This window comes from Spermophilus citellus (genome assembly GCF_964194105.1).
Source record: "Spermophilus citellus genome assembly, chromosome: X".
In the NCBI taxonomy this organism is placed as follows: domain Eukaryota; kingdom Metazoa; phylum Chordata; class Mammalia; order Rodentia; family Sciuridae; genus Spermophilus; species Spermophilus citellus.
The window spans coordinates 109,295,795-109,313,784 of record NC_138190.1 but is presented as its reverse complement, the minus strand read 5'-3'; the positions used below and the strand labels follow the sequence as shown (position 1 = coordinate 109,313,784).

The window sequence follows — 17,990 nt, the reverse complement described above, 5'->3', positions numbered from 1 at the left end:
ATATTGCTCTCTGCACCCGGCAAGCTGTTGTTAGTTTGTGAGCACTATGTCTTTGGAAAGCCATTGCTGGCAGCTTGAATGGGAAGCTTAGAACAATTAGAGGCTTTGAACACTTACAAGCCAAGGATTTGGATAAGCATGTTTTGACTCTATAGCTTCTCCTGGGGTTTCCCTGATTTGTGCTGGACTAATTATCAGTTGTAATTAGAAAAGCTGAGAAGTGGGGAGACTGCAGGGAGCAGCATACTTTCCCAGGGACCCTCATTTATTTCTGCAGAAAGGGGGCTGGGGAGACTGTATTGTGAAGAAACAGGCATGCATAGGGTGCTCGAGGACAGGAAGGTACTGGGAACATGGCTTTACAGGAAAGACTCAAATCTACGGGATCCATTGCTCCTGATGAAGTTTCAAGTGGTCAGCAGTTTTCCCTTCTTAGATTCTCAGTGAGCAATGATATTCTGGGCCAAGACCAGGTTCTAGGCTCATTATAGCCAAGGTCCAATTTTTGTGGGTACAAAGCAGTCAAGAAGTGGTATCCTTTAGAGCTCATGTACGTGAAGAGAGGAATTTCAACTTCTGGATCAGCTCCAGGTTTTATCCACTGCAGGTTGTAGAAAATATTTCTCATGTGCCTTAGCCTAGATCCCTGGCTCCAGAATTGGGCCAACAATAGTTTGTATTTGAAAGTCTGAGAAAAAGTGACATTTGTAGGACCAACTGACTTTACTTTGGTAGGGGCCATTCCATTTAGTTATGGTTCTAATCTTACTTTAGATGCTATGGAAACAAGACTACCATACATGAAACATAGAAAGCAATAGCACTTGATCTTCACTTACTGTGAATCATAGTGCAGACTATGAGTGTGATAGGTGTTTTGAGGAAAAGGAGCTCCCTGGTTGAAAGAGACAATGGCTTTCATGTGAAGCTTTCCACACTGCCAACATGGCATGAAGTTCATTGTCACAAGAACACCAAATACAAATCTAGTGTTTCTGTTTTCTCCACAGGTAACCTGTCTTCATGATTTCTTTGGTGATGATGATGTTTTTATTGCCTGTGGTCCTGAAAAATTTCGCTATGCTCAGGATGATTTCTCCCTGGATGAAAATGGTAAGCACAACCATTGGGTTTTTAAATTTTGTTGGTTTTGCTTTTTAGGCATTGGGTTTTATTGCCGAATTTTTCTCCTTACTTCTATTCCTTATGATTTACATGAGTTTATGTTGGCCTGGAGAACATCCAAGCATGGCCCCTCAAGGGCAGATACTATTAGTCTTTCTCCTATATATTTGAATACATGGGCCACTAAGTGAAAGTATGTCCCAGAAATCTAGCCTTCAAACTCAATAAGACTCACCATCTTCCATAATAGTGACCATATTTCTGGAAATGCATATTGTGTCATATGGGCTAATAGATACCATTAGACTGCAGGAAGGAAAATTTGGAGGAAGAAATTGAATCCAATGTATACTCTTTTTTTCTAGGTAACATCCTCCAGCTATTTGGTCCATGTTAATGGTCTCATTTTAGAAAGGTTTTCCCATGATATTCTTAGTCTCAGACCCTCTCCCCACCTTTGAGTTTGCTGTAATGTTCACCTTACTTTGTGATTCAGGATTCCAGAAGAATCATCTCAGGAAGGACCTGAACATGTATCTCCTTTGGTTAAGCTCCAGGTGTAAGATAAAGGTGACTTAGCTCACTCAACAACAGGGTTAGGATATGATCTTGATGGAAAGACACATTCAAAACATGTTTTCCTTTTAAGAGGAGTAAAGTATTAAAAAAGCAAAGGCAGTTTTACTAATATAAACTTTACAAACAACTCAAGTGACAAGAACCCTAAAAAAATAGTATTTCTGCTGTTGTTCCTTTGAGAGGAGGCAAATGATCATCAAATAGCTAAACAAATACAGGTTATGTGCAGTTTCCTATGCCTTTCTACATCTCTAACTCTGGGCAGTGATTACTAAAGTTCATCAACCAAACAAGAAGTGAAGCAAACAAAAATGAGCTTTCCACTCAGTTCAGTTTCCTAATAAGCTTGATTTACCAGAATAGCTCCCAAAATCTTTATGGTTAATTTACATTTCAGTGCACCTTTAAATAGCAGGCAAAAGGAGGTGTCTAAAAGAAAACACTATCCTCTACCCATCTGTATGATTCCACTTTTCATAAGGCTTAAGTACTTTCTACCTTCCTCAGCAAAATGAATAGAATGATCCTCCTAGTAAATCAGCACTATCAGTGCCCAAGTTTACCATAACAGAGGAAAGTAAGTGACCTGTCTAGAAAGAGTGCTACAAATATGTCAGATTGGGGCTGGGGTGAATGCAGGAATATTTGGCAGACTGTACTATACTCCTGTGAGCATTCTGAAGTTACAAGGGGCAGTCATTGATGACTCATTTATTCATTAAACAACCATCATAAAGGGATTATGATAACTTGCATTGAAAATCAAAAAGAGCTCTGTAAATGTAAGATGGTGGTGGTGGTACTTATTCATGTAAAATGACATAATATTCGTAATGTGCCATTACAAAGTGTGGTATATAATAGACAATAATTCTTACTGCTTATCCTGCCTATAAATTACTCATGGATGTTTCATCTGTGTAACTATAACCTCTGAGATGTCAACCTCTACTCCAAGGAAATTAATTAAACATTATATCCAAAAGTACTATTCTGAGACATGGCTAAGTCATCCTCAAATGACTGACTTTACTTATTACTTACTTGACCTGCTTCTAAACTCCTGTCCTTGTTCCACAATCTAGAAATTTAAATGCCTTGTTTAGCCCAGGTGACTTTTGGAAGTTTTCCTCATGCATCTCTCTTCAGGGCCATAATTCCTACAAACAATGAAGACTGCCTTGTAGTCCTGAACCATATAAGTGCTTTGGCCTGTGCTGTTTATCCCATTTTCCAAAGGCTGGTATAATATGCTGAGCCTGAGTTTTACCCTCTGCTAAGCTCTCTGTGTCCTTTTGCCCAGAATGCCGAGTCATGAAGGGAAATCCGTCAGCCACAGCTGGCCCAAAGGCATCTCCAACACCTCAGAAGAGTTCAGCCAAGAGCCCTGGCCCTATGCGCCGAAGTAAGTCTCCAGCTGATTCAGGTAACGACCAAGACGGTGAGTGCTCTTTTCTTAACTGTGCACGCTGACTTCATTTATGGAGGCCAATACCTTCTGCATGCAGAGAAATGAATTCCTCATGATCATCACTGTGTGTCCATGATTATCAACTTTTTAAGGGAAAAAACTCTCAAACTTGGTCGGAGTCATGGAGGCACAGTCACAAACCCTCATTCCACTCATAATGGACACAGACCAGAAATCTGGCCTTTTTGCCATTCTTGCTATAATGCTTATTGTCATGGTTATCATTATTGTCATCATCTTCAATATCATCCAGCCAAAACATATTCAATGAAATAATCAAGGCAAACATAAATCTGGAATTAAAAATCAGAATCAAGGACAAAAGCCTAAAAATCGACACCCAAAAGTATCAACTTAGCTGATGCACTTGCACTTCAAACTTGACTCTGAACTAATTAGATATCATAAAATAAAAAGAGAGACCAGTACACAATACATATTTATATTTTTTTTTAAAAAAAAGGAAGATGAGATTGCACGACTCTCACAATAGGAAAAGACAACACAGGGTTCTGAAAACATGCAAAGAGATTTGTCATAAAGCATTTTATTTAGTGGATTGTGAGTAATCTGAAAATTGTGGCATATGGATCACTGCCAACTAGTGAGCTGTTTGTTATCAGTCAGTCTGTGATGAGATTAGGTGCTTGTGCCAAATGTAAATTAACTATGCCACTAAGCAAACCATTTAGATCAGCTGACTTTTTTTCTCCAGAGCATTATTTCATTGAGAAAGGCAGCAGTGTGCTGATTTACATTCTGGCAGAAACTCTTAAACTTGTCTTAGAGTGGCACTGATCTAAAAGGAAATGTCTTCCATTCTTTTATAACAGATGCTATTAAAACTAAAAAGCTACAGAAGTCCAAGCTGAGAATACAGTAGACTTGCACCCAGACAATTTGATTTCTTCACACTAAGACTTACACATTTGCCCTCCCAAGGCTCAGACAGGACTCATCATGAGAATCCTTCAATCCTGAAAGACTTGGGAAACCACAAGGGCCCTTTGTTTATATGTTTATTTGGTACCCAGCATTGAAACCAGAGGCACTTAACCACTGGGCCACATCCCAGATATATAAATTTAGAGATAGTGCCTCACTAAGTTCCTGAGGCTGGCTTTGAGCTTGTGATCCTCCTGCCTCAGTCTCCCAAGCCACTGGAATTACACCATGCACCACTGCACCTTTAATTTGGGGCAGCTTGAGTAGCCTCTTGGCTTGGAAATACCTTTTCCTGGAAAAATAGCCTGTCCTGCCTACACCACACTGCTACGAGTATGTACATGACCAGCCATCTCTTGGTTCTCAAGCAACAGAAACTAAAGTATAAAAGGTCATCCCAGGCTTTTCATACCTCAATGTCTTTGCACACTGTTCCCCCACACCTGGAATACTATCTTTCCAATTCAGCACTCTTCACTTGAAAATTCCTATTCATCCTTCATGATCTCTCATAGAAATTATTTTTTCCATTGTCATGCTATATCATTGCATGCTGTTTATATTTCTGGGGTAATATTCAGCAGCCTGTGTTGTAAAGTATGTGTTTGTCTACTTCCCTAACTATTGAACCCCTCAAGAGCAAGGTGTCACATTTGTTTTTGTCTCCTCAGTACGAAACAAAGTGTATGCTCCCTAGTAAATGCTCAAATAATGTCATTAAGTGAATATATGCACAAAATGACCTATTTCACCCAGCATAGTAAGACTTTAGGTAATTTGGGGCTGGGGTTGTGGCTCAGCAGTACACCACTTGCCTCACATGTGTAAGACCATGGGTTCAATCCTCAGTACCACATAAAAATAAATAAACAAAATAAAGACATTGTGTCCATGTATAATTAAAAATATTTTTAAAAAGAATTTAGATAAGTTTTCCTGAAGGAATAAAAATAGGTGTGTCTTGATGACATCTTGTTCAAGTGTACAAAAGGGCACATGAATTTATCTAAGCACATTCATATTGCTGAAACTATTAAGCCTCAGGTTTTAACACTTGGATGGGGAATAAAATTATTTGGACAATTTCTAAGCAGAGACTTGAAAAAAAATTCAAAAGAACTTTAAAGCATTTAGTCAAGATTTATAAAATCTAGCAATAATTGCTTACCTAATCATTTTTCAGAAATAGCACTAGCTATTTCTAGGGATTTCTAACTGTACTTATATCTTGCTGTGAAACAAATTATCCCAAGACTTAGTGGCTTAAAATAAGCTTTTATTATCTCACAATTTCTGTGGGTTAGAAATTCTGGAGTGGCTTAGCTGGGTGGTTCTGGCTCAGGGTCTCTCATATTGTTGTGGTTAGGCTATTGGGAGGGGCTGTGATCATCTGAAGGCTCCACTGGGCTGTAGGATCCACTTCCAAAATGGCTTTTGGCAGGATCTCCCACTCAACTGAAAGATTCAAAAGAATGAACAAAGAAGATGTAGTGCCTTTTATTATCTAGTCTTCAAAGCCAACACTGTCACTTCTACTTTATTCTAATAATTAGAAGCAGTCATCAAGTTCAGTCTGTGTTTAAGGGGAAAAGAATTAGCATCCACCCTTTTGAGGGAGCTATTGCAGGATTTGTGAACCTGTTTTTTAAACTGCCACATAAACTATTAGTTAGAAATATTCAGGGTGCATAAGCTTGAATTTAAAAAGATTCTCTTTGTAGACTACATATAATTGGTTACCTAGTACACATGAACACAACCACCTGTAATTAAACTGTTTAAATGTGAAATCATTGATCTCCAGCATGCTACAGAACTTCCCTTCTACAAAATATGCCTCTCACTGACAGAGACAGAACAGGAATATATTAGGACTCAATAAATATTTGTCAAATTGAAGAATTGTGGTAGATTCCAGTCCAGGCCCAGGCAGCCAAGATATGCTATTGCTCCTTCAGAACTCCCTTGCTAAAGAAAAGAAATGAGAATTTATTCACTCTCACCAGGCAAATAGAATAATAAATGTGTGTGGCAGGTATCAGATTTACAAACAACTTCTATTTCTTACCACCAAAGTAAAGTGGTGTTTTCGGTAGAGAGAATTGGAATCCTCATTGCAGATAGTTCATGGACATAGATGAAGCCAAACCCTAGTATAGAACAACTTTCATGACAGTTTCCAGAATATTTGAGCTCACCTTTTTTGATATGTCTAGAACCTCTGCATGATTACATCCCCAAAAGGTAAGAAAATCCATGTAAAATGATTATGCTCATTCCATAGCAGTTTGTTTAGAGCCAAGTCCAACGTATCCACTCAGTGAATATTCCAGAGGGGCAAAGTTGATCTCAGACAAAACAGTATCATAGGACCATTCCAAGTGGGGAGGTCAAGTGGGGGATGGTGGTAGATAGGATATGGAAGAGGAGAGGGAGACATCTAAGAAGGCCCAGCCACATCACTTCCTACTTTTGTGATCTTGGGCAAATTTCTTTTCTTCTCTGAGATTTGGTGGACTTATTGTCTTATTCCTTATTTGGAATAAGATAGGATTTGCATGTTTATAGTTGAGAATAGTTTTCCATTATTAATATTATTAGTTATTTATTTACTTATTAATTTATTTTATTTGTTCTTATTAGTTATACATGATAGCAGAATCCATTTTGACACTTTGAAGGTAAATGAATGGGGCTGGAGTTATTTATATTTATAATTTATAGCATTATAAAATAGCACTCATGGGTTCAGAATCAGATAAAGAAAATAATGAAGTATAGACAATCTATAGTTTTCAGTTTGCATAACTTTTTTCTAAAAAGATATTATTTGAGATTTAAGAAGAAACAATCATTTCATAAAATGTTAAGAGTTTTCTGAACTGTTAGCAAGGGACATATGAAGGTTAATATACATTTAACCAAAGAGTAAGTGGTGCTGGGTGAAACTGAAAGTCTTTGTTCTTTTCTAGGACATAGTAGGTAGTACCACTGTGTTTCCAACTTGTATTGGTCTATCTTGGATCTGGAACTCATGGATAGATTCACATACCTTCATTCCAACTGAAAAACTAAAGATTGTAGGAGATAGGCCATTTCCATGGAATTTTAACTAACTTCCTTCAAAGGCAAAAGAAATCCAAAAATGTTTCTCTTTAGCAGGAATTCAAACCAAATGAAACATTAGCTCAGTTCAAGTTCAGATAAAGGAATGTTTTCATGTTCTAGTTCATTAGAAAATATATAGGTTTGATTCTGGTTTGAACAAGTTTGCTAGGAGATTATATATATATATATATATATATATATATATATATAGAGAGAGAGAGAGAGAGAGAGAGAGAGAGAGAGAGTGTCCAATTTATGGTTCAGTTAATATCTTTGTTCAGTTTGACTTGAGATTTAGTAATTGATGCTATTTGGCCTGTAATTTGCATCATAATTTCCTTCCTTAGTTCATAGTCCTTAAATTATGTCTTTCCTATTCTACCCTATGAATAAATCAGAATCCTTCTACTTTAATCCCTTCATGTTCAATCCCTACTCCTGCCAATATTGAGTTTGCCCCATAAATTTGAGTTAAGAAGGGATTTGGTTGTCCATATAATATTCCTGTAAGGAGATCATTCTCACCGAGCAGAGCTGATGGACTCTTGGAACCCAAGTCAGATTAGCCATATCTGTCTTTAAATAGGCCAGGGAATTGTAGTAAGCAGATAAAATCTGAACCCAGATAGTCCAATGGGATACTTGAAGAAAATTTGTGTAGTGCCACATTTTGATTAACACAGGACTTGGCGTTAAGATAGGCAAAAAGCCTTGCTTCAGAACTGAAGGAAGACATTTCTAGTATATGTCTCCATTTTCATTTTAGCCTTTAAAGTGTTAATTTTCCCTTCTGTAATTTTTCTACCAATTGAAGTGAATTGAATTAAAAGGACAAAATAGTTGCTTGGAAGGGATCTTTTTCTTTTTCTTTTTTTTTTTTTAAGGAACTCCCATGGAAGTGAATTACCTACCATGGTAGGCAGAGAGAATTGTAATGTGATAATTACTTTGCTATTCTTCAGCAGTAAGCCACTGTAGCAACCCAGTGTTCTCTATCTCCCTTCCCCCAACTCATGTGCACCTATTTCTGCAAAATCAATCTTCTCTGTTCCTAAACTTCCAAGGAAGAGTGTCTTCTCTACCAAAATATACAGCCTTTAAAAGGGAAGGTCAAAGGACACAAAACAGTAGGGGGTCCATGAGAGAATTTATCCCAGGGTCCTTTTCTGAACCTGCACAGCGTGCTTTGGGTTGCCCAAGATGGAGGCGTCTGGCTCTTCTGACTTCCCTGCATGTAACTGCCTAGATCAGCTCTGCTCAACAGAAATACAATGTTGAGCCACAAACGAAAGCCACATATATAATTTAAAATTTTCCAGTAGCCACATTTCTAAAAGTTAAAAGGAAAAGACTAAATTTTGATGTAATTTATGTAGCAATACCTTCAAAATATTATAATTTCAACATGTAATCAACGAAGAAGTTATTGAGATATTTACATTCTTTAAAATTGACATGTAGTTTACACTTAATACCACATCTTAATTCTGACTAGCTACATTTTGGTGGGGGGAACTGGGGATTGAACTCAGGGGCACTCAACCACTGAGCCACATCCCAGTCCTTTTTTGTATTTTATTTAGAGACAGGGTCTTATTGAGTTGCTTAGGGCCTTACAATTGCTGAGGCTGGCTTTGAACTCACAATCCTCCTGCCTCAGCCTTCCGAGCCGCTGGGATTACAGGCCTGCGCCACTATGCCCAGCCTGACCAGCCATATTTCTAATGTTGAACAGTAATATATGACCAGTGGCTATTAAATTAAAAAGTAATTAAAAAGTATAATACCTTTCTTTTCTTGCTAATAAAGGTTCAAGATAACAATCCTTCGCATGAATTAAGTGTTGTGCACTTTGCAAAGCATTTCCTGGACCATGGCTATCCCTCATAATAGCACCATGAATTAGTTTGGAGCAGCATAATTATCCAAGTTTGCTTCTAAAAAATCAGGGAACTCAAGAGCCAGAACTCAGCTCATCTCACTTCCTGGCAGGCATTTTTGCACTACCTGCCTGGCATAAGGCAGGGTGTGGGAGATCCAGTGTGGTGAATGCAAAGGTCTGTTTTGAATGGTCTTTGCTTCTAAGCTTCCTTCTTCCTTCCTCCATCTTCAGGTCAGAGATTTGGGATGGTGTGGTGTCTGTCATTCTCTTTGTGCTGCATTGAACCCAGCACCAGAAATAATTAAGTGCCTTTGTTTGGAGTGCTCTGGCGTAGACATTCCATCAACTCTCAACTGTCACTCCAAGGGGAAGTGGTGCCCTTGGCAGAGCTATGGGAAAATAAAAACTTCCTTATCACCCTCACCCATTTGATTCTTTCTAAACCTGCAGCTCTTGTCAAGTTTAACTGCAAGAGCTTCCCCAGATGGAAGACAATTTTTCTATCACTATTGCAGAGCCCCTTATGAAATGGTTGGAGCAAGCAGCATAATAGAGGCCACTGAGGACCCTGTAGTGTATGAATATAGTGTACCTCCCTACAACAGGAGTCTTATCAGCCTGCCTTGCCTGGAACTTATGTTTAAATACAGTTGAATCTCCAAAGTTTGGCTGGAGTATCTAGAAATTCTAGGTGCTATGAGGAAAAACAGTAAGACAAATATTTGTCACTAAGAAGATTGGTGTTTTTTTTTTTTTCAGGAACCAGGGTATATGTAAATTTCAAACTTTTTTATTTCAAAATACTTATATAGTTCTTATTATTAGTATAGTCTTGCAGACTAATTTAGTCTTTACAGCAACTTTATAAGGCAGGTGCTATTATCCCCATTTTGCAGATGAAGAAACTGAGGCACACAAAAGTTGAGTGATCTGCTCCAGGTCAAACAGACTTGCTCCATCAGAAACTTCTGAAAAGAACCACCTTCAACAGTAAATAAGCATTGACAGCATTGTCAAGCTTAAGAAAACAACTCTGGCAATTCTAGCCTCCTTACAGATGTGCTTTTCTTAAAGGAAAACCATCTGTATTAAAATATTGCAGGATTGGATACATAAATTTGTTCTACAGTAGGGAATAATCTTACTTTTTTTCCCTTATTTAAGATTCATAAGTGTATGCTATATAAGACTCTGTAGGATATAGATTTAAAATTCAAATTTCATCTTCTGAGCTACAGTATCTCACAGCCTGTGATGGAATTTGGCCTGAGAAACAACCCAATGACCAAAGCATTGAGGAATTGTTTCTGGGCCCTCAGTTCTTGCTTTCCTAATGAATGGGTCTGTGGAAAGGGACAAAAGCTTTTCTACTGAGCAGAAACAATTAGTCAAAGCAATCTAGATACCCTACCCAAACACTCTTTGGAATGGATGTGTGAAAACCACAGGGTCTGTCTTTTGGATTTATTCTGATGTAAGTTGAAACCACCTTGGTTTCACTTGGATGGTCTTCCAGAAAAACTTCTTGTATGTGTAAAGAGGAAACAGGGTATCTTTGGACTAGAATAAAGAAAAGCTCAGAGTGTCTCCATATGAAAAAATGAGGAAGTGAGTGACATAGGAGTTAGAGAACACATGACAGATAATGAAATCACTAAAAGATCACAGTGGCTGATATATGATATGCTAACCCTAAGGGAATTTTGAAATGGATTCTGTGAGCAAATTCTGGAAGCCATCATCCATGGAATAGAGACAGTTTATACCAGTTAAACAAATCATACCCTCTCTGAACCTCTATCTTTGTTGTTTAAAAGAAGACTAGTCATTTCTGGTCATCATGTTTTAGGATTATCAGGAGAATTATGTGAGTTCTGGTATTGTAAATGATTTGAAAATGTAGAAATACAATTATTAAGGAGGATCTGAAATTCTTATCATGACTTTTTTGTTAGACTGGGGTTATTTTCAGGGAGCAGTATTTCAGAAGAGACATCAAATCAAAAACAAAAGACTTGATTTTAAGTTGGGCTGAAGTATTGGGATTAGGATGAGAAGGTCAGGGCTAATTGAATAAGCATTTAATCAGTTTCGTCTCCATCAGATGTTGGAAGAAAAGCAGATGCCAAATTGACCCTTCTTTTTCTGTCCCATTCTGGTCAAGAAAATTTGAACCCAGAGTGTTAATGACATGTCTAAATTACTTCCCAGACAGCTCTTCAGTCACTAATTCCTGAGGCAACTTACACCCAAATTCTATTTTTTCAGGATCAGTCTAGCTTCCAGGCAAAGGAATCCACAGTCTGAGAGCCTCAGCATCAACTCAGCCTGACTGGTGATTCCATAATTCTGTCCTTGACAATCTATACCAGAAACTGGACTCTTTCATTGGTTTTTGGAAACTAGCCCCTTGCTACCACCACCAGCATTTTATTCCTCACTCTCAGGAGACCATTTTCCCACATATATTTTCAATCCCTCTAAATCTAGATAATCAGCCTACTTGCCCTAACAGCCATCCTGTTGAGGCTTGTCCCTTTCCATTCTGACAGGAAAGTCTGACAGAGCCAAGGAGCTAAAGATAAGTATAAGGGCAAGGACAGGAATAATCATTGAGAAAAGCCAGTGTGCCAAGACTGCACAGGGCCAGGCTTGGCAATTGTACTGCATAGCTGAAGGGCACCAACTAAGGGAGGAGACAGGGCACAAATACCATCTTCCCAGAGCACTCTGTGGCATGAGGGTAGTTACATGGCATGCTGGCTTGTCTGCCTTCTATTGTTTCATGACATTGTGTATGCACCCAGCCAAATTGGTGAATGAAAAAGAGCTCTTGCTAACCACTTTCAAATTTAAATCTGATCAAATAGGATAGAAGTCTTAAAGATGGGTATCAGCTCTGGTGTCTGCTTTTAACTGTTTATTCCTTTCTCTTTTCTCTGCCAACACTATATAGCAAATGCTGGGGGTGGGGGAAGAATATATGAAAGCTTCAGGGTTTGGAAAAGACCTAAGTTTGAATCCTGACTTTGCTTCCTGTAACTGGAGTGTGTGTGTGTGTGTGTGTGTGTGTGTGTGTGTGTGTGTGAGAGAGAGAGAGAGAGAGAGAGAGAGAGAGAGAGAGAGAGAGAAGAGCGCGCACATACCTGACTTACCATAGACACTCAACAAATAATAATTATCCTTTATTTGTTGAAAAAGTTTGAAATGTTTTTGACATACCTTGTTGCAAAGGGGGAAATGAACTGTATAAAGAGAAGAAAGAAATGAGAGGATTTGGACTATATATAAATAAAAGGTGAGAATAATGAGAGCTGTGGTTCTGAGGTAGAAAATGAAAGACACTAACTAGTCAAAGAGGGAGAAGACGCCCCCCATCCCAAGGCATTTTCAAACCACCAGAGAGCTAAGGATATTTAATAAAGAAGAATAAAGGAAAATGAAGATCAAACAATGGTGCTATTTCCATTCTCACTCAAAATGAAATGTGACAGCCTTTCTACAATGGGTTTACCAATCCAAGAGCACACAGAATTCATCAGATCCTATTTGCATTATTTCCTGCTGCCTCTTTTAGTTGATATTTATATGAATCGACTTCAGAATCCATATCAAATGGCACTTTTCCAGATTTTTCCCCATAGAATCCAAATGCAAAAATGTGTATATGAATATATTTTCACCTATGCTCTAAATGAAGGAGCTCTTTTAGCTTGTAAGGAACCTACTTTTGCCTGTGCATGTCAATGTTTTCTCATTTCTCTATGTCTATCTTTGGATTTCATTCCATCACGGAACTCTGGGAAAATATTGGGAAGTGTCTGCATTTTTTCAACAATGCAGTGCATGGCAGTTAAATTATTAAAAACTGATCTTCAAAATGTTTGTTGAATGCTGATGACAAAGTAAGATCCTTTATTTACAGCTAGCTTAAGATTGATTCTCTGGAGGTAGCAACCTGGAGAGCATATATAAATATTTACACATATGCAGATAATATGGAGAGGCATATATGGAACATGTATTTATATACTGTTTCTAAAGTTACTGGGTGAAAGAGTTTTAGAATATATTGAGAAAAAAATCTGGAACTTATGGAAAAACCTATATGTTAAGATCTGTGGCCAATAAAAACTAACTCACATGTAGACATGTTTGTGACTAACAATTTCTCTTATCTTGGCAAGGCCAATGGGTTCATTCTCAGTTAAGTGTGTAGATTTTTAAAAAGACAGTGTTAATACTTGGGATATAATAGTCACCCTTTTGCATCATGACTGACAAGTGCTGGGCAACTAGAATCTGCAAAGTATATAGTGACCTTGTAGAATAAAGCACCAGAACATACCCAGGGATGCCCACATCTGAGAGACCTCAGGAGGCTGATACCAGGGCTCTTTTTGGAAACTTCAGGTGTCAGCTCACACAGGTCTCTTAAGATTGTTCCTTATCCTGAATGCTAGGGACCAGGTCCTGATGGGAAAGCCCTCAGGCACTGTAGGCGGTCCATTAACTCTTTCATTAATTAACTCCCTCATTTCTTAAAAAGAGCAGCTGACTGCTTCAAGCAGTTGTGACTCCTCAGACTCTTGCCTTTCCTACAGTGCAGTCTTTGTTTGCCAGAAAGCCAGATGCTTTGGCAGTCTGGCACCCACATTCTCTGTGCTGCCTGGTGCAGGTCATGTTCTTTGGGTGGCTTACATGGTATGTATACATAGCACTCTAAGCTTATCTGGCCTCTAGGTCCCTCTGTATTGCTGAGTCCCTTCTTTCTCTCCCCATTGCCTTGGTTATCACCATTATCATTATCACCTAAGCAACATCTCTGTTTATTTTACCCTTAACCCAGCCCACTCCAAACCAGTATTGCCATGGCAGCTGAAGTGATAGTTCTAAAATTCAGATCACTTTCAACTTAAAATTTTTTTGACTTTTTTCAAAAATCACACCCAAACTTAATAGGCCCCACAAAAGACTCTGAAGGTCTGGCTCTTATCTTCTATCTCCAGCATCATCTCCTTGAACTCCCTGCTGACATTATAAACTTGAGCCATTATAAGCTACTTGCACTTTGTAAGCACTATATTCTTTCACATTTTCATGACTTTGCCCATTGGTGCAATTCTAATGTATAGAATACCCCTTCTGTCCTGTTGGTGTAGCTGGTTCCCATTCATCTTTAAAAAAAAAACAGCTTTATTGAGGTAAATTCACATAACATAAAATTCATTCATTTAAAATGTGCAATTCGATGGGTTTTAGTTCAGCCACAGAGTTGTGCAACGATTACCATGATTTAATGCCAGAATAACTTTGTCTCACCAAAAGAAACCTCCTATGAATTAGCAGCCACTTTCCATTTCCCTCCAACTTCTTTCCCCACCCAGCCCTAGCAACTGTTAATCTGCTGGCTCTCTGTATAGATTTGTCTATACCAGATTCTTCTTTAAAGATTTCTCAGGTGTTGCATCTCCCTCCCCGCCCCACCCCGGGCTTCAAAAATATCCTATGCATGGCTCTGTCTTCAATCTTACTCCATGGTGTCCTTACCTGCCTCCCCACAGGAAGTTTCTTATTCATCTCTGAAACCCTTTATCTTTATCTTTATCACTTTCTAGTACTTTGCCTGAATATCTAGTACTTTGCCTGACTCATGAGCAGTACTCTATAACTATTGGCTAAACAAATGAATGATGAGGAGGGAAGCCTCTCAAAAACCAGACAGTGGTGGGAGCTTATGTGCTCATTTTCCAACTCATTTGCACTTGGATAAATTCAGCAACCACCACACTGATATATTTTCCATCTCTACCATTGCTATGCATGTTCCAGAACCTAGGGAAACATAATTATAAATAGTGTAGAAGTATATCTTCAGAAAATATTCATGATAACACAGTTTAAACTTTATCTGTTAGACTAACAGTGGCATTCTCAGGTCATCTTTCTACTTGCTCAATTTTCTGTTTATTCTTTCTCTCTCTTTCAATACTTTCTCTCTCCTTCATTCTCTAAACTTGCTTTTTTTGAAAAAAAAAGTTTAGTTGTTGATGGACCTTTATTTTATTTGCTTATTTATATGTGGTGCTGGGAATCAAACCCAGTGCCTCACACATGTGAGACAAGAGCTCTACCGCTGAGCTAAACTCCAGCCCCTGCTTTTTTTTGAAACACATTTCAGAATATCTCTGTTTAACAATGTACTCCCTAAAATTTAAAAAAAAATCACTTCAGTATGAGGTGTCTGAACATGAATCCACTTTGAAAACTGTTTAATTTTTCCATTTCAATGCAACACATTTCTTTTTTTTATTGTTGGTCGTTCAAAACATTACATAGTTCTTAATATATCATATTGCACAGTTTGATTCAAGTGGGTTATGAACTCCCATTTTTACCCCGTATACAGATTGCTGTGTCACATCAGTTACACTTCCATTGATTTACATATTGCCATTCTAGTGTCTGATGTATTCTGCTGTCTATCCTATTCTCTACTATCCCCCCTCCCCTCCCCTCCCCTCCCCTCCCCTCCCCTCTTCTCTCTCTACCCCCTCTACTGTAAATCATTTCTTCCACTTGTATTATTATTCTTCTCTTACCCCTCATTTCCTCTTATATGTAATTTTGTATAACCCTGAGGATCACCTTCCATTTCCATGCGATTTCCCTTCTCTCTCCCTTTCCCTCCCACCTCTCATTCCTGTTTAATGTTGATCTTCTTCTCAAGCTCTTTGTCCCTACCCTGTCCTTGGTTACTCCCCTTATATCAAAGAAGTCATTTGGCATTTGTTTTTTAAGGATTGGCTAGCTTCACTTAGCATAATCTGCTCTAATGCCATCCATTTCCCTCCAAATTCTATGATTTTGTCATTTTTTTAATGCAGAGTAATACTCCATTGTGTATAAATGCCACATTTTTTTATCCATTCATCTATTGAAGGGCATCTAGGTTGGTTCCACAATCTTGCTATCGTGAATTGTGCTGCTATGAACATCGATGTAGCAGTGTCCCTGTAGCATGCTCTTATTAGGTCTTTAGGGAATAGACCGAGAAGGGGAATAGCTGGGTCAAATGGTGGTTCCATTCCCAGCTTTCCAAGAAATCTCCATACTGCTTTCCAAAATGGCTGCACCAATTTGCAGTCCCACCAACAATGAACAAGTGTACCCTTTTCCCCGCATCCTCTCCAGCACTTGTTGTTGTTTGACTTCATAATGGCTGCCAATCTTACTGGAGTGAGATGGTATCTTAGGGTGGTTTTGATTTGCATTTCTCTGATTGCTAGCGATGGTGAGCATTTTTTCATGTACTTATTGATTGATTGTATGTCCTCCTCTGAGAAGTGTCTGTTCAGGTCCTTGGCCCATTTGTTGATTGGGTTATTTGTTATCTTATTGTCTAATTTTTTGAGTTCTTTGTATACTCTGGATATTAGGGCTCTATCTGAAGTGTGTGAAGTAAAGATTTGTTCCCAGGATGTAGGCTCCCTATTTACCTCTGTTATTGTTTCTCTTGCTGAGAAAAAACGTTTTAGTTTGAGTAAGTCCCAATTGTTGATTCTAGTTGTTAACTCTTGCGCTACGGGTATCCTATTGAGGAATTTGGAGCCCGACCCCACAGTATGTAGATCATAGCCAACTTTTTCTTCTATCAGACGCCGTGTCTCTGATTTAATATCAAGCTCCTTGATCCATTTTGAGTTAACTTTTGTGCATGGCGAGAGAAAGGGATTCAGTTTCATTTTGATGCAAATGGATTTCCAATTTTCCCAGCACCATTTGTTGAAGATGCTATCCTTCCTCCATTGCATGCTTTTAGCCCCTTTATCAAATATAAGATAGTTGTAGTTTTGTGGATTGGTTACTGTGTCCTCTATTCTGTACCATTGGTCCACCCGCCTGTTTTGGTACCAGTACCATGCTGTTTTTGTTACTATTGCTCTGTAGTATAGTTTGAAGTCTGGTATCACTATACCGCCTGATTCACACTTCCTGCTTAGCATTGTTTTTGCTATTCTGGGTCTTTTATTATTCCATATAAATTTCATGATTGTTTTATCTATTTCTACAAGAAATGCTGTTGGGATTTTGATTGGCATTGCATTGAACTTATAGAGAACTTTTGGTAATATCGCCATTTTGATGATGTTAGTTCTGCCTATCCATAAACAGGGTATATTTTTCCATCTTCTAAGGTCTTCTTCTATATCTCTCTTTAGGGTTCTGTAGTTTTCATTGTATAAGTCTTTTACCTCTTTTGTTAGGTTGATTCCCAAGTATTTTATTTTTTTTGAGGATATTGTGAATGGAGTGTTTTTCCTCATTTCCGTTTCAGAAGTTTTGTCGCTGATATACAGAAATGCCTTTGATTTATGCGTGTTGATTTTATATCCTGCCACTTTGCTGAATTCATTTATTAGCTCTAATAGTTTCTTTGTAGACCCTTTTGGGTCTGCTAGGTATAAAATCATGTCATCTGCAAATAGTGATAATTTAAGTTCTTCTTTTCCTATTTTTATGCCTTTAATTTCTTTCGTCTGTCTAATTGCTCTGGCCAGTGTTTCAAGGACTATGTTGAACAGAAGTGGTGAGAGAGGGCATCCCTGTCTTGTTCCAGATTTTAGAGGGAATGCCTTCAATTTTTCTCCATTCAGAATGATGCTGACCTGTGGCTTATCATAGATTGCTTTTACAATGTTGACGTATGATCCTGTTATCCCTAATTTTTCTAGAGTTTTGAACATAAAGGGATGCTGTACTTTGTCGAATGCTTTTTCTGCATCTATCTAGATGATCATATGGTTCTTATTTTTAAGTCTATTGATGTGGTGAATAACATTTATTGATTTCCGTATATTGAACCAGCCTTGCATCCCA

The 17,990-nt window shown here is 38.2% G+C and overlaps 1 protein-coding gene across 1 annotated transcript in view; it reads left to right on the top strand.

Moving 5' to 3' along the window:
• DCX (doublecortin) overlaps positions 1-17,990 on the top strand; it is a gene marked incomplete at its 3' end in the record, with an annotated part of 119,599 nt that overhangs the window by 82,126 nt on the left and 19,483 nt on the right. The window contains exons 4-5 of the mRNA XM_081277923.1: positions 1,011-1,113; positions 3,008-3,145. Of these exons, the coding sequence (XP_081134049.1) occupies positions 1,011-1,113; positions 3,008-3,145 (241 nt within the window). The remainder of the gene's footprint in view (positions 1-1,010; positions 1,114-3,007; positions 3,146-17,990) is intronic.